We start from the raw sequence: 22,719 nt of genomic DNA, 5'->3' as shown, positions 1-22,719 counted from the left end.
TGTGGTTTCATCGGAAAATTCTTATACTTCTTTTTGTACTCTCCTCTCGCGCAGCTGTCAAAGTGTCAAAAACAATCTTTTCAGGGGCCGGTTTGTGCTCGTGCCCGTGGAAAATTCAGCGTGGGAAGGCGACGGAAAAGTCGACAGCGTGTCTTCTGAAAGGTAACCACTCATTTTTGCGATTTTTTGCCACACATCTCAGTCTGGCACCTCGAGGATTGTGTATTATTGCTTTGGCAGTGGTTGTTATTTGTGTGTTGACGGGTGGCGATAAATTTAAATCTCTGCATCACACTTGAGCGGATTAACCCGTTTGACCCTGCGTGAGACGTTCTCGGAAATTTTAGCAGACTGTGACCTTTGAACCCCAGTCGAAGGTAATAATTGTTGGACGGGCTTGCAGTCGAGAATTGTCATGCGTGGGAATTAAAAAAAATATTTCCTGCAAAACTGCTGAGAAAATTTAATGATTTTTACCCTGTCGTCAGCTTGACCTTGACAGTTTATTGTTTGGCTGTACAGACGATGTAAGTATTTCGAGTTTTGAATTGATTGAAAAATTATATTTATGAAAAACCTGGAGGTCAGCTGATTTAATTTGAATTTTCATCGCTATGAAAAAGTTTAAAATTTTATGCCCTTTATTTTCCTTCAGTGTTCAGTGTATGATTTTTAACTGCTCCAGTTTTATCTCTAATCACACTGTAAAAAAATGTATCTTGTGTTTTACCTCGAAAAATTAAAAAAAAAATAGAAATAATCCTCGGCGTGAGATTACGATTTGCAACGATTGCCACTTGATTCTTATCTTGACCATGCTCTCGAAATCTTTTTTGCTAGGTCGTGACGGTTCTAATTTATCTGGTTTCAAGATCAATATGAATTCCAATTGAGTTATTAATGTCATTATCTTATTTGGCTCTGCGCTCAAGTTTATCAAAATTCGGTTAAGTGGTCAACTTGACACATTATGATTTACCGCATCCATAGACTTCTCGAAGCCTATGATAAAAAAGTTCAATATCATTCAAAACGTTTTGCAACAAAATCAGGGGAGATAAAAATTCCCCTTTAATATTTACACGGCAACCTTTTCCTTCTCAACTATCGAAGACGAGCAAAGGTCGGTTCTGTTGGGGGACGTACGCTACTTGATCTGCGTCTCGACGTCGTCGGTGGTCTCGTGGCCATCGCTCTTGATTGTGAATACGCAATTAAGCTCTAGTTTAAACGCGCGAGATAAACCTTGTGATAAGGACACGTGGGAATTTCGCCACTTGTACCCCCTCGACTCACACTCGACCATTTCTGACCGTCACTTGGATTCGACCGGACACCGAGACAGCACCTGACCATGAGTGACGACGAGAAGAAGGCGGATGTGGCCTCCATCAAATGTATTATATTATTTTATTGATTTATGCAGGCTGTTCGAGACTAATTATCACTGTTATCGGTAGCCATTGAGTCTAAAAAGGATGAGAAAAAGGACGTCGAGGCGTACACTGGACCTGTGAGTGAAAAATTAGTTTAAATTTGACTTAAAATGTTCAATATTCCCCGTGCAGCCTTTGAAGTACCCAAAATCGGTTTTCTTCATCATTACCAACGAATTCTGCGAACGTTTCTGCTACTATGGAATGCGAAGTGAGTTGAAATTTCACGAAGGACAAAAGGGCCTTGAATCGTTATCAGTGGTTCTGCTTAACTTTGTTGCTTTGTTGAATTGTTCTACGAATAATGACGCCACTGATTTATTCGATTCAATATTAAAATTAATTTATAAAACTAGCAATTTTATCCCTGTACTTCGTGGCGTGGCTCAAGTACTCTGAGGACCAGGCGACGACGGCGTACCACGGCTTCCTCGTTTTGTGTTACTTCACGCCAGTGCTGGGGGCAATCATCGCTGACAGTTGGCTTGGCAGATTCAAGTAGGAATCCCACTAAAAGCAAACCATCCGCTGTAACAAGGGTTTTCCTCTTAATTCCAGAACCATTCTGATCTTATCGATAGTTTACGCGTTTGGCAGCGTGTTCATCTCCTTATCCGCCATTCCAAACTTCTTGCCTCCTGAGTACGAGTCTAATTTCCTTTCCTCCTCCAGAAATTAACTCTCATTAAATATCCAGAGCGTTCACGTGGCTGGGTTTGGTGCTGATCGGTCTCGGAACGGGAGGAATCAAGCCGTGCGTGTCCGCCTTTGGAGGCGACCAGTTCGTCGTTCCTGAACAGGAGAAGCAGCTGCAGAAATACTTCTCCATCTTCTACCTCTCTGTGAATGGCGGCAGTCTGTTGTCCACCTTCCTCACGCCCATCCTCAGGGAGGACGTCAACTGCTTCGGCAGGGACGACTGCTACTCCTTGGCCTTTGGCGTTCCTGCAATCCTCATGGTCGTTTCCCTGGGTATGTGATTTTATTCCTGAAATTCCGTTTCGTCAACACGCGTTTTGGTTGCAGTCATCTTTGTCGTCGGCAAGCCCATGTACAAGTGCAAGAAGCCTGGTGGAAACATCGTCGTTGATGTTTGCGCGTGCATTGGCGTAAGACTAGTTTTTAGTCAGAAGGTAGGGTTATTTGACGAAGTTGCATTATTTCTGTAGCACGGAATCAAGATGAGGATCAGAAACCGCAAGGGAGAAAAGAAGGAGCACTGGCTGGACCATGCTGAGGAAAAGTACGGCAAGAAAATGGTCCATGACGTCAAGCTCGCCCTCAGGGTTCTTGCCAAGTTCCTCACGGTGCCCATTTTCTGGGCCCTTTACGATCAGCAGGGTTCTCGCTGGACCTTCCAGGCGACCAGGATGGACGGTGACCTGGGCGGCTTCACCGTCAAGCCTGACCAGATGCAGGTGGTCAATCCTCTGATGATTGTGGTGATGATCCCGCTTTTCGAGACGGTCTTTTATCCTCTGTGCAAGAAACTCAACATCCTGCAGAAGCCGCTGACCAAAATGTACGTGGGCGGAACCATGGCCGGCGTGGCCTTCATCATGTCCGCCATCGTTGAGCTGTTCATCAAGCCGTCAACAGCCATCATTCCCTCGGCGGGCGAGGCGCAACTCAGGATTTTCAACACCATCAACAACTGCCCCGTCGTTATTTCCGCTTTGGACGATGCTGGCAATCGGCTTATCCCTGACAGTACAATCGAATATCTGGGCATGTGGGAGAACCTCTACTTATCGGCAAAGGAAAAGTTTGATTTCACGTTGAACGTGGGCAATGACTGCGTTGGAATTAACAACAGGACATTCCGTATCTCTTTGGAAGAGGAAGTCGTAAGTCTTTGTTGCGTGCGTTGAGACAAAATTACAGTTTTATATGCCTTACAGTCCCAAAGTTACGTTCTTCACAATGGAATCGGTGCTTCAACTCAAATTAAGATCACAGAACGGTTATTCGATTCTCCTGAAAAGTCGGAAAACACCAAGGGCAAAGTCAGGTATGGTCCCAAAATTCTAAATTTAACACAATTTGCATAGAATTCGTATTGCAGAGTTGTTGTAGACCCCCAGAATGCAGGAGACAACATTGTCAAGTTCGCGTCAGGCTCGAAAGTTAAAGAATTTACCGTGAATCATACTATAATTGCTTCTGGAGTGGAAGATCTGGATCCCGCTGAGTAATGCGATTTATTAATTTATTAGAAGTTTACTTTACAATTCTTTGCAGGTACACGGTTTCTCTGAACGGTGTGGACCTTCCAAACAAATACTCCATCCGAAATGGAGGAGTCTACACCTTTTTGTTGGACGAGGATGGCAGTATCATCAGCCAGAAACAAATTACACCTCCAAACAATGTCCACATGATGTGGCTGATTCCACAGTACTTTGTGATGACCTTTGGTGAAATTTTGTTTTCGGTCACTGGTCTCGAATTTGCATTTACACAGGTTCGCCTCTGAAACTAATTTCGTGGCTTTTTTACTCAATTAAATCTTCCAGGCTCCTCTAACTATGAAATCTGTCATGCTCGCTGGTTGGTACGTGGCCGTCGCCGTCGGAAACTTGGTCGTCATTTTCGTGGCCGAGGCCAAGATCTTTGAAGATCAAGTAAAAATATTATTTTCTGCCCTATCGATTTGAGCTAATCCGACATTATTGTTATCTAGATGTGGGAGTTTGTATTGTTTGCCGGATTGATGTTCATCGGCATGATAATCCTGTTCATTCAGGCTTGGGGCTATGAATATGTGTCGATTGCTACCGAAGAAGAGCAACCAAGCGGCGATAACCAACACCGAGACAGTATCAGGAGCGCTAACAAAGAAGATTAATCATCCCGCCCGAGACAGACGTCGTTGTAATTTTAAGAACAAATATAAGAATATATTATCGATGCATTGTGTGTTATCTGAACTGATAAGAATAGATTTCGTACTTATTACCATATGTTTCATTTCACATAAAGACCCCTCGCCGAAATGATTGAATAAAATAGGGTTTTTCGCTGAATTTGCCGGTGTGTCGTTGTGTTTCAGTATGGCGCCCTCGATCAAGCAGCTGAACCGCGTGGTGATGGCGTTGGCGGCCGTCGGAGTCGTCCTCTGCGTCTACACGTACGTCGTGGAGACTAAAAAGGAGCTCGACTCGAGTTACGAGGCCATGTGCGACATCAACGAGCACATCAGCTGCACCAAGGTCTTCACCTCCGAGTACGAATGATAGAATTATTTTGAGGGATGGAGATGTTTATAATTGAAAATTTGTAGGTATGGAAAGGGGTTCGGCCTCGTAAGACTCATCGCGGGGGAAGACTCGGCGTTCAACGTCCCTAATCCTGTTTACGGACTCGTCATGTACTCCAGCATTTTTCTCTTCTGTAAGGAAAATTTCCCGTTCAATCTGCCTGTGTATTTTTTTTAATTTATTATTTTTATCAGCTCTGAGCCCGACAAGCCTGACCCTGAGCCTGATCCAGGTGTGTCAGTGCGTGTTGGCCAACATCGGCTCCATCTACCTGGGCTGCATCCTCTACTTTGTGCTGCAGGACTTCTGCATCGTCTGCGTGACGACCTACGTTGTCAATTTCGTCCTGCTCATTGCCTGCACCCAAAAGTACAACCAGCTGAAAAACTCCGCCAGCAAGCGAACCAAAAAGGTCAAATAGAAATATTTAAACGAGGGCGTCGTTTACGTTTTTAGTCACAAACTCCTTTTTTCCGAGTCACAGTTCCTTATTTTTAATGTGACAAACTGATATTTTTGTACTTTTTACCAGATTTATTGTTTTGTTGACGGTTATATTTTTACGTTGCATTTTTGTGAGACTGTTTCGTCAATTCAGGGGCTCAATGTTTGTAATTGAATAAAATTTGCATCGCATGGCAAATTTAATTTTCTTATTGTCCACTCGACCTTGAATTACGCAATTTGCATGCGAAGGATGAAGGATATCCGTCTAAATTACCTAATTTTGCCTAATTAATTAAAACCAAAATAATTCTTCCCTCTTTAAATTAAAATAAATAGAGGAAAAAAATTACCTTTTTCTCTTTTGTATTTTGTTTTAGATAATTTAATTTTAAATATAAAAATTCTTCTCAATTCGAGTGGCGCAGATCAAAATTAGTTTGACCATCATGAGCTGGCAGGAAACAATTTTTTGCTAATGACACTATAATGACGGCGGCGGCGGCGAGAGCGCGATTTCGAAAAAGCGCAGGCAAGGCGCGCGCAGCTTTTGGTTGAGCAGGATAGCGAGCTACTCAGGGCGGCAGATAGTGAAAAGGTCGGTGTCGAAGGTGCACAGGCAGTCAGGGCGATGGACGTCAGCGGAGCGGACGACCGCAATGCCACCACGAGAGACCCACTCGAAGACCTCAAACGGAACGTCGATGACTTTTTTCTCATTACGAACGCCATCATCATTTGCCGTAAGTATTTTTATTTGTTAAAATTTAAAAATAGTATTAATTAATTTAATTGGTAATAATTTGTATTTTTAAATCATTTTTCAGTAATGCAATGCGGATTTGCCTGCTTGGAAGTTGGCTCGGTGAGGGCGAAGAACGCAACAAACATTATGATGAAAAACATGATGGATATGTGTAAGTTTATACATTTTATCAATTCCACACCTTTTTCTAAGAATTTAATCAGCGGTGAATTTCCCCACAGAAAGTAGGCGATTCGAAAAGGAGGTCGTGAACGCGAAAAAAAAATTATCTTTTGTTGAAAGCCGGGATCTATTGACAGGCGCTTTGTTATTTTCGGGAGCTAATTAAATTCGCATTAGAACAGAGCGAGATGCTGCTCGCGCGAAAAATCTTTTTCCTCAACTTCTAATGAGGTCGAAAAGAAGCGGGGCAAAGACCTGCCGGCTGCGTGATTTTGATTGACAGGTTGCATGCGTGTGGCTCGTTATGCGTCGCTGCTTTGCGACGAATTAAAGGGTTAATTGTTTTTAATACGCCGAAGACCGAAACATAACTTTCCTCGGCGAAATTTTGGCTTCGCGGAATCGCCAGCAGCGTGAGAAAGATGTTTTTGTTATATGCCAAAATTTTAAATATATGATTTTTTGATTTTAGATAAATTAAAATAAGTCTAGCTTTTTAATAAGTTGTTAAATTATTTTTATGATTTCAGTTATTAGCGGCACTTGTTACTGGTTGGTTGGCTACTCGCTGGCATTCGGCTCGGGCTCGTCGTTCACGGGCTTGTGGGACTTCGTTGCGGGACGAGGACTGTCAAACGGCGCCTTCTTCTCGCACTGGTTCTTCCAGTTCACCTTTGCGGCCACGGCGGCCACCATCGTGTCTGGCGCCGTCGCTGAGAGGTGCAGCTTTGTCTCCTACCTCGCCTACAGCGCCGTCATTTCAGGTGATTTATTTTTCAGTAAAATAGTTTTTTACATAAAAATCTGAATTAAATTTATTTTAAGTCAGAAATTGGTATAAATTACTAACCAATTTTAATTTTTTTATGCAAGTCTCACAAATCTGTAGACATTTATCGACATTATTTATTATTTTTAAATTAATTTAAGTGACTGACAATTTTCTAAATTTCAGGATTTTTATATCCGATCGTTTCGCACTGGGCGTGGTCTCCAGAGGGCTGGCTGTCCATTCTGGGCTACCAGGACTTTGCGGGAAGCGGCGTGGTGCACCTTCTTGGCGGAGTTTGCGCCCTCGTTGGCGCCGTCGTGCTTGGACCCAGGATCGGACGCTTTGACGCCAAGGAAAACGAGCTCCCTGGACACTCCACACCAGTAATCATTACTTCTAAATTCGTCTAATTAATTGTATAACATAATTTATTCATTATTGAATTAAATAACCCTAAGAAATAATTTTACAGACGTTCAAATATTTATTTAAACGGATATATGAATTTTATTTTAATTTAGACTATTTTTGTTTTTTCAGTTGGTGGGTGTGGGAGGGATGATCCTGTTCACCGGCTTCCTGGCGTTCAACGGCGGCTCTCTGGGCCACATTTCCCAGCCGGGCGACGGCGAGCAGGTGGCCAAGGTGCTGGCCAACACGGCCCTTGGCGGCGCTGGCGGCGCTCTGGTCACCATGGCCCTCTCCAGGGCGGGACTCGCCGGACGGGCCGCCAACTGGAGTTTCCTCAACTCGCTCAATGGAGCACTCACGGGCATGGTATGCTTAAAATGCCCTTGCGCGCCCGATAAAATAAATATGCACGGTCATTTTTTTTTTAATAATTTTGAAAACTATTTTTTTTTTAAATTAAAACAAAAATAATTTTGCAGGTGTCGGTATGTGCGTGTGCAGACCAGCTGCAGATGTGGGCAGCCCTGATCGTTGGCGCCGTTGCAGGTCCAGTCTTTTGCTTTGTCAGCCGTACCCTGATAGCTCTCAAAGGTATAAACGTGTGTTTTTATGATAGTTTAAAGGAAACTGCTTATTTTACTGATTTTGAGCCACCGTTATCAAATTTCAACACGAAACTCGGCCAGTCAACGCCTCTCGGTGCCAAACTAAGGAAAATAAAGTCACAAACACCCTACTGCCCATCGGTGAATTAATAATAAAAAATTAGAAAAATTACGTTTGCAGATATTTGGGTTTTTTGCGCAGTGGGGGCGCATGGGCCCCGCTTCTGGGTCTATTCCACGCAGAATTTTATCACGAGTCCAACCAACATTGGTTTATAACTGTACGGCTTATAGGAGCCTAGTTATTAATTTTTTAATGTGAAAAAACGTGAACTGGACATGACACAATTTTTGTTTTTGGGGCCCAGCTGCGGCCCTGTGGGCCCTACGGCGATGATTTTTGTACCAGTCGATGCCCCTTTATGGGGTACGAACCCCCGTGTTCAGTTTCTCAAAATCTGATCATATTTCGAATTTTCACGATTTTTTTAATGTCTGAATTTATAAAAAGCCCAAAATTTTTGAAAATTCTTTCACCAAGACCCGAGGTTTCCCTGGTAATGCCGATTAGTCGTCTCGGAGAGGTTTCAAATGAACATTATTTTGCAGGATTTTGAAGAAAATCTGTCATTAAAAGGAAAATTATTTTTTAAGCGCTCTGCAAAAACATACTCGGAGTCTGGAACATGGTTTTAATTTTATAATAATTAGACGGATAGTTGGAATTTAAGTCACAAAGCCTTAAATGAAAAGTCTTGCCGAGCCCTATCATCTGAATTACCCTGACGACCTTTTTCAGGGTACCCAACCCTGAAATCAGTCCCCGAGCCACATTTCGCGATTTTTCCATCACCATTAGAGATCATAGGGGTGGGGTAGGCACTTTCTTAACCCTTTAGTTCATTAGGGAAGGTCTATGGACAAATCAAATTGTATTTTTTCTAATTAGATTTAAATAAATGCATTAAAAATTTTAAAAATCAATAAAATACAAATTAAAATTAATTTATTTTGCAGTTGACGATCCTCTGGACGCAGTAGCAGTGCACGGAGGCGGCGGGGTGTGGGGCCTGGTGGGAGGAGCCCTCCTCAGGTCGGACACCCTGGTGGCCGGCGACCTGGGAGCCGCCGGCCGCCTGGTGGCGTGCAACCTGGCAGGCGCGGCGGGCATCGCCTTGTGGTCGGGCGGCGCCTGCCTGCTGCTATTTGGCGCTCTGCGGAAGGCCGACCTGCTCAGGGTGTCGCAGCAGGAGGAGCTGGAGGGCATGGACCTGAGCAAGCACGCCGAGCCGGCATACCCTGGTCCACCCTGGCATGGAGGCACAGGTTGGGAATTTTGTTGGTAATTTGATTTTGAATTTTATACTGATTTTAGTTTCAGGAAAGAACCCTGAAGGTAGCTACTCGAATCGTGCCTTCAACAACGAAGAATGAAGTACACATACAGAGAATTTAAATATCTCATCTTAATTTTTTAATAATTTAATAATTTTTATAGCCAGAACGAACATAATAAAAGTACAAAATGATGTCGATTTTATTTCTTATAAAAATCTTGTTGTGTTTTTGTTAACTACTACGTATAACCCTCCTTTGCTTCCGGAGTTGAAACTATAATACGCTTCTGGGATTTTTCAAGAAAATCGGTCTGAAATCCCGAAAATTTTAAAATTATGTGGCAATTAATAAAACCGGAATTAAAAATTTCAAGTTAAAATGGAGATTAATTTCTCTAAAAAAGCATTGATTTCAATACTTCTTAGTGAACTTTTCCCATGATTTTAAATTGTACATACATACAATACGTCTTAAAAACAAATAAAAGAAAGGAAAAAAGGATTCGTCTACTCTCAGCCAGCCCATCAGCGTCAAGAATTGTTTGAATTTCACGAATTTCAATAGAGAATTAATTGCACTAACGCCACAAATAGCAGGCGTTTCTCTCCCCTCTTCCCCCTTAGCTTTTGTTCTTGTCCTTGTCAGCTGGCCTGTGGCCTGTGCGTTTGGCCGGCATTGTTTTCAAAGCGGTCTATTTGTTTACGAACTGTGAGGATTATGGTGCAGTGTTTGTGGACATCTGTGGGCGCAGAATATCGTGGACAGTTTGATGGACTCAACCGGATTCGAAGTGAGTACAGAATTCTTTCCTTTTCGCGCGGGAAATCGAACACCAGCATGCTTTTCTCACTTGACTTTTTGCTTCCCGTTTTTGCGATTATCTCTCAGAATTATGTGATTTCGTTTAGTGCGAGCAAACATTAATAACCTTCTTGATAGACATTTAATTCGGAAAATTCGCGAAGAAGGTAGAACCGTTAATTAAATGCAAATACATTTATAGCGAAAATTCTTGACGTTATTTAACGCGTCGAAAATTCCATACTTGTCTGAAGGGAATAATTCGGTAAAAATCGAAGGAATATGTATATGTAAAATTAGGTATTTTAAGAAAACTACATATTAATGATTTTTTTTCGGAAAATCTTTTTAACATCCATGTTATTTATTAACAATATTTTAAAGTGAGATGGCTAAAATTTTACCGCAAATTTTCGAAAAATTTGGAAATCAGAAGAGCGTAAAAACTCAGTCAAACCGTTAACTTTTTCTTAAATCGAACAAAATCTGGAGTTTGTTGTAACGCGGTGCAGATTTGTTTGTTGCACAACGTAGAGATGTTGTATTAGATTCCACAAAAAATTATCTGTTTATATGGACCGTTTTCTATAAAGCCAGTGTAGAGCCAAAACATGTGGGCCAAATGAAAAAAACGGAATTTTTCTATAAGAAATTCTTCTAACGGCCACAGCTCCTGATTATAAACCTAAGTTGAAAGAAAATTAACTCTAAAGGGCATAACTTTCGATTTAAACATGTAAGCTAAAATTCAAAATGATTTATTTTTAAAAAGTGCAAACTATACAAAAGTTGAACATTTAAGGGATTGGGGTTGGAGCAACGAAATTTAGAAAATGCGATCAACGCCCTTAATAAAGATGCTTTTCCTGAATTTCATCGCGCGTTGGCTCGCATTGTTAAGGCATTCTCAGGAGTGTCAAAGTAATGCGGGAGGGATTTGAGCAGTTGGGAGATCTAATACTGGCTACCCAATGTCAGAAATGGCAAAAAGTGGATAGTTTGTTAGTGACTCGAAATGCTCAAATTGCTCAACGGGCTGGTTTGCTCCTTTCCGTTGGCTGCTCTTTTAGAAAATATGAAAAGTACATTATTTAAAAGCAAAAAGAATGAGTTGCTTTTGTCCGTTTTACCTATTAACCTCGATTTTCCGCAATCAACTTAGTATAAGCTTTGAAATATACTCACGCAATATCTTGAGCTCCTGCACGCTAACCTTTCCCTCGATGATGTAATTGAGGATCCTTCGTATGGTACTTTCGCTCAAGCTCTCTTTATGGTACAAAATGCTGAGCCTTTCGTGCGTCCACTGTAGCCTCCGGCTGGCTTTAAATACCCTATTCCTGCCAAATAAAAGAATCGAAGAGTGTTTTTATTAGAACCTCTGCACAGCATCCAAAAACACCGCCGATGGGCGGAGGATAACATGTTGCCTGAGTGGTCGCATAAGAGCTTGGGCCCAATGTAGCCATCTTTTCGGCTCCCCGCACCGAGGTCTTTAATTGAAACGCCAGACATTATTTGTCCCTAAAGCCGCTGGAAAGGTGCGAAAAACCAGCAAGTAGCGAGTCGGCGCCGGTGCGCCTCCCAGCCCGTTGAGCAATTTGAGCATTTCGAGTCACTAAACTAACCACTTTTTGCCATTTCTGACATTGAGTAGCCAGCATTAGATCCCCGAACTGCTCAAATACCTCTCATTGCTTTGACACTTTCTAGCAATGCGAGCCAACAGTTCAATAAAATGAAAAAAAAACTCACCTCAAGAACCGCAGCATGTTTATGCCTTGTAAACAAAACTGTAGCCCTGCCTCAGCAGGTGGCTGGTGGTGAGATCTCGTCGCTGTACTCCCATTGCCTCCCCTTTGGGAGACGCGCGCGGGAAGGTTCGATAGGGGAGCAGCCAAGACGTGGTGTTTTAAGATTTTGAAATAGAGGAAACCAAGCTTTTTAAATTAAAATATTTAGATATTATCTTTTGAGAGAGTTTAATAAATACGCGGTCATATATCAGAGAAGGCAAGAAATAATATTCAAACTAAACCATTTGACAATAATTTTGAGTGCTGTAATTATTTGGCCATTTAACTAGATGTTTTTCAATGTTAATCATTTTTGCCACCTAACGAAATTATTTTTGAACATTCAGGGGAATTAAATGTGATGCTTTTTAAACTGTGCGCTATATTGGCGCTGACTAAAGGTATACGAGCACTTAATAGATTCATCTGAAATGACTGTACTTCCAAAGCTGACCTGAAATTATTTGGTGCTTTACTGCTTTCTTATTTTGAGACATTTGGATTTTGTGATGAACCTCCATTTCAAGTGACAAATTTTATTGGGAATCATTAAGACAATAGGCTCTTTTTAGGCAAGTCAGAGTAAAACAATTTTATTGTAATTAATTAACAGGCAAAAAATGCATTCTGCAAAACCAGGAAATTTGTTAACAGGACGTGACGTATGAAATTCATGTTCAATCACTACATCTCGCTGTAAATAATAAATATGCACTCTCGAAAATCATGAAAACCAAAAGAAATCCCAAAAACACAGTAATTATTTTTTTAAGGTTCCTCGCAGATGAATCTTGGAACGAAGGATAGGGTGTTGTTGCGTTTGAGGTACTCGTCGAATATTTCGCCTGGGCCGCTAGTATACTTCGGATCTAGTAATCCCTCTTGTGTGGACATTAGGAATATTGTCTGATGGCAGATGTATCTGTGGGCATCGCTTATGTACACGTTGTCAGGAACAACTTTGCGGCTGCGACACCACACCTCGTGTGTCTGGTTGATTGCCTCCATCTCGCCCACAAGCAGGGGAGTCTGAGGTCCTGTATCCGATTAATACATTCAAACGTTATAAATTATTTTCAAGCAGGAAATTCCCAAAAGAAAAGAAACATCGGAAAATCCTCGTGATTTTTGTCTAATTAGAGTGGAAAATTGAAAATCGGTTTTACCAGTGGCTTGGTTAGAAACAAAAATGTCATCAGCGGTCGCAGGTTCAAACAATTTCAGTCCAAGTGCGCAGCAGTGGAGGTAAGCATCAATGGGATTCTGGAAGTATTTGCTTTGATTTTATTTTGAAAATGTTCCTTTAAATCGTTACAATCTTTTGAGTGGTGTCATAATCGCTGACGTAGTATATCTTTGAATTAAGTACTTTTTTAGATCCCAAATGGTCTGATAAAATATTAAATGAAATAAATTGGAAAAAATCAAGATTCTGTTTTGGCTACCAACATAATAGCTAGCATCTTTTTTGAAAAGATCAATGGCTGTTTGCTATTCAATTATTTGTTCATTAATAATGCCCATAAAAATCATACAATAAAAAAGTTTTACATTTATCACGCAAGGGTACACACTTGAGATCCAACAAGTGCGGGGCACTGGGACACACGGAGTCGGAGGAAGAAACTGAAATGGTTAAAATTCGAAACAAAAAATCAATTGTACACTAGAAAATTCTATGAACTGACGACAGTTTTGTTGTCAAAATTATTTGTGACGATTTGTTTGACCAAATCTGGCGCTTTCTCTTGACCGCACTTAAAGGTTTCGTATGCAGTCACGCATTCGTCACCTGATTCTAATTTTGGATTTATAAAATTAAACAATTATATTCTATTTGGAAAATTATTTTTTGAAATTTCAAACTCTGGCCACTGCACTGGTCGTAGGCAACGAATCCCTGTTCCAGTTTCTTCGGCTCCTCCTGGGACACGAGCTCGATGTTGCGCAATGCTTCTATGCTCTTCAGGCCTCCATAGGCGAACTGAAAAAATTTAAACATTGACGATTTTCCTGAGTAGTTCAATTAATTAACAGATACCATTCCAACTTCAACTCCAACGCATTTCAAGAAGCACTGTAAAATTAAGCAGATTAAAAATAAGTAAATAATAAAATTTTAGTATTAACCTTCAAATTGAGTGAGATGGTTGCTGTGAGGAACCTGCTCACGTTCAATAGCATATCGATTTGGTCTGTGTATACCATTAAATAATTTGGTTATTCAGTCTATCGTTATTTTAGAGATTTAATGCCTGTGGTGATGTCCCAAGTTTCGGCACATTCTGCCTGCATGGCCTTTTGAAACGAGTTCTTCTTGCGAACCTCGCACAGAAAATCTTTCTTCTCAGTGCAACTCGCGGTAGCCAGAAGCACTGACTGGTTTCTAACCTCCAGATAGACGCAGTTAAGTCCTGCTTTCGGGTGTCCGGCCTTCCACTTTAGCTCAGAGTCGACAAAATCTTGGTTTCTTGAGCACCACCGGAAGTTTGACACGCAGCCAAGGTCCGTTCCCGACACCCAGAAGTCGCCATTTAGCGCCGGAGCGAATTCTAATTATTTATTAGAGATCAATTTTGTTTATTTTTTAGTTTTGAGTACGCACTGGAAACGATTTTGGAAAAGCAACTCGTCTTCCCGGCTGACTCCATTGAGGCCAGAGTCATGCCAATTTTGCAGCACTTATTCCAAGCAGTGGCCCATGTTGACTGGTTTGATTAAGGTTTATTAATATATTTTAATTTTGTAACGTGGTTAAATACTGACTGCGTTTGAGGTGTAGGTCAAAAAGTTGCGGCCGCACTTATCGTACCAGGTGCCATATGAGAAAAAGTCTATAAAAATTTATACGTTTTAATTGCAGGTTAAAAGTGCCATTCGCCATACTATAAAGCGATTGATCAGTCGGATTGAAGAGGTTAGCCTACACAGATTTATTTTTTAATAGTTTGAACTTTAAGCAAGAGTGAAATGATTTATTTTACGTCTCGTTGGCACGTCTCATTCGGGCAGGAAGCAACGCAGGGCTCTGGAGTGGTGACTAATTTTCCCTGTAAGTTCGTCATTTTGGAAAATCCGGGGTTTTCTGAGGCCCCAACCGATGATACCACCGTTCGTTTACAGTTTTAATGTGATTTTAGCCATTCGTTCTTTGAATTCTTGATATGCTGATAGAAGTTAAATTATGGTACTGTAGCAATAACCGCAAAAGAAAGTTATTTGGCCTCTATAAAAATTGTTTGTTAGGTTTCTACCGCGATTAACTGAGTTGATTTTGGTTTGAACCGTTTAAAACACATTTTACGCCTATAAAAGGCAATATTGAATCTGAAATTGAACTGAAAGTAGCTTAAAATTGTAATTGAACACGGTGGTGCCTTCTGTTGCTGGCTTCCCACAGACACAATTTATTATTCGTGGAAAATTGTGCTGTGGATAAATTTTTACACACTTCACACGTGCCAGATTTTCTCATGTTTGGACTCGACTGAAATTTCACCTTGCACGCGAATACGTATTTGCTGGTGCAATTCCGGTCCGTCATGATGGCGCCCGTCGAATTCAGAATAAATCGGAAATGAACACAGGTTTCATTCCCATCTCTGTTATCTGGCTGTCCAGCCTCCCAAATGAGCCCCGGGGGGAACACGGTGGGCCCGTTTGGCTCGCACCACGACCAGATTTTCTGAGGCGAACCTTGCCAAGTGCCTGACGTCCAGTAGTTGAAATTCATCTTCCAGTCCTCTAGAATCGTCAGATTAAAAATATTTTTATAATTTAAAATTTTTAGTCCCGATGAAAGCACTTTTAAATCGGTCAGTCAAGCCTTTGAGGCCTGTTTGTTCGTCAGCGTTGTCCATGTTTAGCGGCTCCATGCCCAGAGTACAGCATTGTTGCCAGTTGGACAACCACGTCACCTTACCAAAAATATAGCATTTACCACGTTTTATTTAATTAATTTCGAGCATCACCAGTTTATTTCCGAAAAGATATGTGTAAGTGCCAATATTGATCCAAAATCCGTAGGATGTTTGATCTAACAAATGACAAATTGTTAAAATATATCCATTATATATTTGGTAAATTTTAAAATACTCATCAACTGTCCAGCTGAATCAAATAATAAATCCTATAGAATATGTGGAGTGAAATTAATTTTCCATTTTAATTCGGAGCAGCAAACATTTTTTCTGCACAGCTTCGGACAGTCGACTGAGTACTGGCAGATGAAGGGCAGTTGATCTTGACAATTTCTGAGCTCCATCCCGCCCTTGTTGGCGCTGTTGAGGGGGATCGAGACGGCCATACAGCGCTGGAGGGTAGACGGGCTGGTATTGGTCGACAGCCAGAATTTGGATGAAGAGAGCAGGGTCGGGGACACTTCGTAGCCGGTCGAGCACCACGCGTATTTTTTGGACGTATCGCAGTTCAGATCTTCATTTGAGCCGCTCGTCCAGAAATTTCCTGATTTAAAGTGATAGTAAAAATGCGTAGAAAAAATTCAATTTGACCAAAGAGTGTATTTTCCAATATATTTTCAAACATTTCTCTCATTTTAATACCTTTGAAGTTGCTAATGCAATCCAATTCTTCAATTGAGGTCACGGTTAAAAGCGTCATGTTCTGTGATTTGCATCGCAGTGCCGCTTCATTTCTCGACACCTGAATTATTTGTTTCTTAAAATTTTCACTTATTTGTCATAATGAATAGCTTACATTGATATTGGATATAAAATATTCTCTTTTGCAATTTGATGGTTTCTTGGAGCCGTCAACTGTACAGATTTTCAATACATTAAATTAGCAGAGAATATGAACTATAATATGCGCCACTCACTGGAAGTTGGTTTTGATGTTGGATTGTTCTACAAATAATGTTATGGATTGATATTATAACAAGAAAGTTCGGTTTGGTATTATTTTCAGTTAAAAAGTTGCTCCCATTTCTTAAAATATCAGAGACTAATTAAAGCTACTGAGCACGAAATTCTAAGTTCTTGATTGTAGCTTAATGATTGTCACAGCATATTTCTAGGAAAGTACTAAAGATTTTCTTAAAAATACCGCTAAGAAGTTGTTGTAATCGGTACAAGACAAACTGCAAGGAATAGGCTGAAAGTAAATACATATATTGAGAAATTAATTAAATAAATTAATTTATAGTGTCTGAAAACAGACTGTGGTCGTAGTGGTGGTGGTGGATGTGGAGGTAGTAGTTCCTGTCGTAGTAGTTCTTATCGTACTGGTTCCCTCCGTAGTTTTTCCTGCCGTACTAGTTGGTGGTCTTGGAGTGGTGGTTGAGCCCGGAAGAGCGGTCATCGCTGAACTAGGAGGTGGCGTTGCTGGTGACACCGTCATCTTGGAAAATGAAGAAGTGCTGATTAAATCGGTCTTTAAGTCGCCGCTGCTATTGGGATCGAAATCAGGCTTTGAAAAAGTTGGGGTAGTTGATGATTTCGTTTTGATTTCTTGGTCAGTGACGCCATTGGTGACGACGTTACTTTCTGCAGTTGTCTCTTTCCTCCCTGCAGTTTTTGTAGGAGTGTTGCCTGCGTTTCCAATGGTGTCCACACTTTTACTCGAGGCTGAGTCCGTTTCAGCTGCATAGTTTTTGTTTAAGGATTAAATATAGATAATTATTTTCCTCTTTATGTATTTGACTGAAATTGAAACGATTTTAAGCTTGATTCTAGGAATGTGATGTAGAACTGACCACGTATATCTTTGGTAAATTTAAATTATTGTAATCTTTATTTTTTTCCTTTCATAAAAAACTTATAATATTGCAGAGATTATTAGTGGTCCGATTCTCTTGTGACTTTTTTATTAGGAAAAATGCAGTGCTCACCAAAGCTAACTGCAAGGCTGATTTCCGTTTGTTGTGTGCCGCTGTTCTCATTTTTCTGTTCATCGGTAGTGGGGCTTCCTGTTTGCAACGCAGGGACTGGCTCTTCTGTCAATGTTGTTTGCAGGCTCATTTTCTTTTTGTGAAAAAAGTTATTAGAGTTTGAAATTATTGAATTCATGCGCCAAATGCTCACCTGGCTGGTTCTTGATGTTGTTTTTAATTTTGCTGTCTTGTTTATCTGCAGACAACTTTTGAATCCGCAACATTTAATGATGTGCTTCCTTCGTGTTGTCTTTGGCAGACGAATATGAATAGGAACTTTGAAATATTATTGAAACGCTCGAATTGGAATGACAAATTGATATAGCTACTAATAAACTTACGTGATTTTCCTCTGGGATTGATTTGAACCGTCAGTTTAATTTTCTTTCCCTATGTAAAATTAGCTGTGTATCAATTTCTAACTTTTATATAATATCTTCTATCTCTTTATGAATTAAATTTTCATTTTAGAAATATAATGCCTTAATGAAAACACTTATATCATCATACTATGGAATAAGGAAATGACGAGGAGTTATATCAACAAATGATTTCAATTTATTAATTTCTAAGAAAATATTCTTGGGGACGGTGGGCTCATAAAATTTTAGAAGGCTTTCGCAAAAGGTCTAATTATTTATGGAGCTGTGAGCAGAAGTTTCACTAAACTTTTTGATTCATGTAAAGTGTTGAAAAGTGATTCATTTTACCAAATATTAATGAAGGATGCAAAATTTAATTTGAGAGCATTTTCAATGTCAGGAATTACGCATTCCATACAAGACTTACCTTAACATTTGTTTGTCCAATCGTAACTACAAGTAGCAAAATCAACACGCAATAACAAAAATTCATTTTATGCTCTTGATGTGGAGTTAGTCGGTGAACTGGATAGCTGCGAGGATTTTCATTTCCTGTGTTTGGGCTCCATGATTCGGCAGCGTGCTATCGTTTATTTTCATTTTTTAAATAATAAAATGCTTCTGAAATTTTCGATATCAGCGCCAAACTCATCAAAAGCTTCTACACGTGTGTTCAAAATGCACAAGCGCCAAACAGCTAGGCTGAAACACAGGAGTGATGATGCTCGGAAGAGATCAGGAGACCGTGTCTGCTGGTCCAAGCCGGCGAAAGCCGCTTCGAATGCTCAGGGGGTGGATCTGACACCACTTCTTGGGGTGTCACGTGCCAGTCAGTGATGGAAAAATACATTTTTGTGCGTGGAAGACGCCAAAGCTACTTTAAGTTAAACAGAGTGCTCGCTCGACGTGTAAGGAAAAATAAAGAAAAGCAAAAATTATGTTCATCAAACGGTGTGGTTCTTGAGTATAGTGACCGCGTGCCGTGCCTTGGGTCTGCATCAGATCAGGTGCACGTTGAAGCGGATCATGCCGAGGAGTGTCACGGCTATCAGAGTGGATAGAAATTACTTAAATAATATCCAATTTTTACATTGCTTTTTAGTAATAATTTTGAGTGCTCTTTTTATCGGGCCGTAACTAGATTTCTGTTTTAATCATTTTGCATACCAAACTAAACGATTTTGAAGATTGAGGTGAATTTATTGCTTGTTTATTCTCACCAAAATATGTATACATACATGTTAAAAAACAATTTGTCAAAAATTAAAAATATAAATCACAGTGAGAAAAGGCACCATTCCTGGCAAACATCTTGCTAAAACTCTACCCAGGAGGGCAGAGCCGGAATGGGCCTTAAAATATGATAATTTCTACGGTAATATATTGGTGCTGTTTTTAAAATATGATTCCAGCAAATTTTCTTCTCTTATTCTTTGCCAAAGTTATGTGTATATTGGATTTTTTTTTATTTAATTTAATTTCCTTTATTTGTATTACACAGCGGTACAAAAATCGAAGCTTCTCCATTTCTGTCCACGCATTTACAAATGAGTCTCAAACAACAAAGTATTAATAACAATAAATCGTCTAACATTTACTTCCAAATCTGAGACCTGTAATTATTTAGTGCTCTCATATTTTGAGACAATCAAATTTGGATTTTTGTCCCATTGTCATTGTGAGATGAGCTTCCGCGTTTCAAGCGACAAATTTTATTGGGAATCATTAAGACAATAGGCTCTTTTTCAGCAAGCCAAAATCGAATAATTTTATTGTGTAATTTAACAGGCAATAAAAAACAAACAAACTGTTAACACAATATTTGTGTGATGTATGAAATTCAAATTCAAATATTGGAATAAGAAATACATTCCTGTAAATAATATGCACTCTCGAAAATCATGAAAACCAAAAGAAATCCCAAAAACACAATAATTATTTTTTTTAAGGTTCCTCGCAGATAAATCTTTGAACGAAGTTGCGGGTGTTGCTGCGGTTGAGGTAGGCGTCGATTAATTCTCCTGGACCGTCAGTATAATACATCGGGTCTAGTACGCCTGCTGATGTGACCATTAGGAATATTGCCTGATGGCACATGTATCTGTGGGCATGGGCATCGCTCCTATACACGTTGTCAGGTACGACTTTGCGGCTGCGACACCACACCTCGTGTGTCTGGTTGATTGCCTCCGTCTCGCCCACGAGAGGTTTAGTCTGAGTTCCTGTAAACAATATTCATAAACGTCTAGATTATTTTCCAGAAAATTCGCAAAAGAAAGAAAAACAGAAAATCTGCAAGAGTTTTGGCTAAATTAAGAGTAATTTGAAAACTGGTTTATTTTAAATATACCTGTGACTTGGTTCGCAAGTTTTATGTCATCACCGGACGCGGGTTCCATCAATTTCAGTCCAAGTGCGCAGCAGTGGAGGTAAGCATCAATGGGATTCTAGAATTTTGGCATGATTTGTCTGGATTTTTAGTCAAATTGTTTCTTTATGTCGTTACAATCAATCCCTTGGGGTCACCATTGCTTAGGTAGTATATCTTTGACTGATACACTCTTTTAGCTCCTATATTGTCTGGAACAATTAAATTTTATTAAAACAAAACCAGAAAAGTTAAATTTAGGCTACCGGAATAACCAGCATTATTTTTGAAAAGATCACTGGCTGTTTGCTATTCAATAATTTGATTATTAAAATGGATTCATATCCAATAAATAAATAAAAGTTTTACATTTATCACGCAAGGGTACACACTTGAGATCCAACAAGTGCGGGGCACAGGGAGACACGGGGTCGGAGGAACATACTGAAATGGTTAGAATTTGAAACATATATCCATTTTACACAAGAGAAACTTTTAACTGACGATGGTTTTGTTGTCAAAATTATTTGTGACGATTTTTTTGACCAAATCAGGCGCTTTCTCTTGACCGCACTTAAAGGTTTCGTATGCAGTCACGCATTCGTCGCCGGAATCTAATTTTACATATTAAGATCAATTAAATTCTGTAAGGAAAATATTTTAAGAAAGGTTAAACTCTGGCCACTGCACTGGTCGTAGGCAACGAATCCCTGTTCCATTTTTTTCGGCTCCTCTTGGGACACGAGCTCAATGTTGCGCAATACTTCAATGCTCTTCAGGCCTCCAAGGGCAAACTGAAAACAGTTAATTTAAAGTTAAATTTAAATTAATGACAAGAACTTATATTAAAATTTGATCAAGTTAACTGTAAGTTGTCACCGATTGGAAATTCCTTGGTGTTCCGAGCAACGGAACGCGCCACCATTTAAACATATTTATGATTTTTATGATGCGCGCGACTCAAGATCCTATTGAGTCCATTGTTAGTGCAAAAAAAAAATTATTTTGGGGTTTTCGAATACATCAAATGGAATATCTTTACGAAAAAAAAAAAACGAAATAGCAGAATTGAATATGAAATCGCTAATAATGGTGAACAAACTTTAGTGCCGTCTTTCGACGACTTTTTCGAGTATATAGTTCAATTGATTAATTCACAGATACCATTCCAACTTCAACTCCAACGCATTTCAAGAAGCACTGTAAAAATTAAGCAGATTAAAAATAAGTAAATGATAAAATTTTAGTATTAACCTTCAAATTGAGTGAGATGGTTGCTGTGAGGAACCTGCTCACGTTCAATAGCATATCGATCTGGTCTGTGTACCATTAAATAATTTGGTTATTCAGTCTATCGTTATTTTAGAGATTTAATGCCTGTGGTGATGTCCCAAGTTTCGGCACATTCTGCCTGCATGGCCTTTTGGAACGAGTTCGCCTTGCGCACCTCGCACAGAAAATCTTTTTTCTCAGTACAACTCGCGGTAGCCAGCAGCACGGACTGGTCTCTGACCTCGAGGTAGACGCAGTTTGAGCCTGCTTTCGGGTGTCCGGCCTTCCACTTTAGCTCAGAGTCGACAAAATCTTGGTTTCTTGAGCACCACCGGAAGTTTGACACGCAGCCAAGGTCCGTTCCCGACACCCAGAAGTCGCCATTTAGCGCCGGAGCGAATTCTAATTATTTATTAGAGATCAATTTTGTTTATTTTTTAGTTTTGAGTACGCACTGGAAACGATTTTGGAAAAGCAACTCGTCTTCCCGGCTGACTCCATTGAGGCCAGAGTCATGCCAATTTTGCAGCACTTATTCCAAGCAGTTGCCCATGTTGACTGGTTTTATTAAGGTTTATTAATATATTTTAATCTCGTAAGGTTGTTAAATACTGACTGCGTTTGAGGTGTAGGTCAAAAAGTTTCGTCCGCACTTATCGTACCAGTTGCCGTACGAGAAAAAGTCTATAAAAATTTATACGTTTTAATTGCAGATGGAAGTGTGTTTTTCATACTAATAAGCGATTTATCCGTTGGATTGAAGAGAGTGGGCTATATAGATTTTATTTTTCATATATATATGTAGTTAGAACCTTCGCGCAAGATTAAAATTATTTACGTCTCGTTGGCACGTCTCATTCGGGCAAGAAGCAACGCAAGGAATTGGAGTGGTGACTAATTTTCCCTGTAATTTTGTCAATGTAGACAAATCCGTGTAGTTTTCTGAGCCACCAACAGATGGCGCCAGAGTTCATGAACAATTTGTTTAGCGTAATTCTTTCCACCTTCGTTCTTTGAATTTTTGATGTGCAGAGCA

At 40.1% G+C, this 22,719-nt stretch overlaps 3 protein-coding genes across 3 annotated transcripts; all 3 read left to right on the top strand.

Annotated features, from left to right (window-relative positions):
- Positions 1 to 31: 31 nt before the first annotated feature.
- Positions 32 to 5,339, top strand: Vkor (Vitamin-K epoxide reductase). Its single transcript, XM_065479017.1, has 4 exons — positions 32 to 162; positions 4,489 to 4,662; positions 4,720 to 4,829; positions 4,891 to 5,339. The coding sequence occupies exons 2-4, from the start codon at positions 4,490 to 4,492 to the stop codon at positions 5,115 to 5,117; spliced, it is 510 nt and encodes a 169-aa protein (XP_065335089.1). The 5' UTR covers positions 32 to 162; position 4,489; the 3' UTR covers positions 5,118 to 5,339.
- On the top strand, positions 1,234 to 4,394 carry LOC135936258 (peptide transporter family 1-like). Its single transcript, XM_065479015.1, has 13 exons — positions 1,234 to 1,397; positions 1,461 to 1,513; positions 1,569 to 1,647; positions 1,793 to 1,934; positions 1,995 to 2,078; positions 2,134 to 2,408; positions 2,463 to 2,545; positions 2,606 to 3,283; positions 3,338 to 3,447; positions 3,502 to 3,627; positions 3,678 to 3,900; positions 3,953 to 4,060; positions 4,120 to 4,394. Exons 1-13 carry the CDS (start codon positions 1,355 to 1,357, stop codon positions 4,282 to 4,284), a joined length of 2,169 nt encoding a protein of 722 aa, XP_065335087.1. The 5' UTR covers positions 1,234 to 1,354; the 3' UTR covers positions 4,285 to 4,394.
- A 143-nt stretch (positions 5,340 to 5,482) lies between the features above and the next one.
- Positions 5,483 to 9,401, top strand: LOC135936260 (putative ammonium transporter 1). Its single transcript, XM_065479016.1, has 8 exons — positions 5,483 to 5,883; positions 5,968 to 6,057; positions 6,599 to 6,832; positions 7,024 to 7,223; positions 7,381 to 7,617; positions 7,731 to 7,842; positions 8,874 to 9,182; positions 9,232 to 9,401. The coding sequence occupies exons 1-8, from the start codon at positions 5,772 to 5,774 to the stop codon at positions 9,288 to 9,290; spliced, it is 1,353 nt and encodes a 450-aa protein (XP_065335088.1). The 5' UTR covers positions 5,483 to 5,771; the 3' UTR covers positions 9,291 to 9,401.
- Positions 9,402 to 22,719: the final 13,318 nt, after the last annotated feature.

The sequence above is a fragment of the Cloeon dipterum genome, chromosome 2 (assembly GCF_949628265.1).
Source record: "Cloeon dipterum chromosome 2, ieCloDipt1.1, whole genome shotgun sequence".
In the NCBI taxonomy this organism is placed as follows: Eukaryota; Metazoa; Arthropoda; class Insecta; order Ephemeroptera; family Baetidae; genus Cloeon; species Cloeon dipterum.
This window is presented reverse-complemented; position numbering and strand designations above follow the sequence as displayed.

What these genes read in the sequence shown, in the direction of transcription:
- LOC135936258 (XM_065479015.1), top strand. Translation starts at nt 1,355, where the DNA reads ATGAGTGACGACGAGAAGAAGGCGGATGTGGCCTCCATCAAAT. An exon ending in AGTTGGCTTGGCAGATTCAA is followed by an intron (nt 1,935 to 1,994) that starts GTAGGAATCCCA and finishes TCTTAATTCCAG; the next exon opens with AACCATTCTGATCTTATCGA. An exon ending in TCTCTTTGGAAGAGGAAGTC is followed by an intron (nt 3,284 to 3,337) that starts GTAAGTCTTTGT and finishes TATGCCTTACAG; the next exon opens with TCCCAAAGTTACGTTCTTCA.
- Vkor (XM_065479017.1), top strand. Translation starts at nt 4,490, where the DNA reads ATGGCGCCCTCGATCAAGCAGCTGAACCGCGTGGTGATGGCGTTGGCG. An exon ending in ACCAAGGTCTTCACCTCCGA is followed by an intron (nt 4,663 to 4,719) that starts GTACGAATGATA and finishes GAAAATTTGTAG; the next exon opens with GTATGGAAAGGGGTTCGGCC. An exon ending in CTCCAGCATTTTTCTCTTCT is followed by an intron (nt 4,830 to 4,890) that starts GTAAGGAAAATT and finishes TATTTTTATCAG; the next exon opens with CTCTGAGCCCGACAAGCCTG.
- LOC135936260 (XM_065479016.1), top strand. Translation starts at nt 5,772, where the DNA reads ATGGACGTCAGCGGAGCGGACGACCGCAATGCCACCACGAGAGACCCA. An exon ending in CTACAGCGCCGTCATTTCAG is followed by an intron (nt 6,833 to 7,023) that starts GTGATTTATTTT and finishes TCTAAATTTCAG; the next exon opens with GATTTTTATATCCGATCGTT. An exon ending in TACCCTGATAGCTCTCAAAG is followed by an intron (nt 7,843 to 8,873) that starts GTATAAACGTGT and finishes TTTATTTTGCAG; the next exon opens with TTGACGATCCTCTGGACGCA.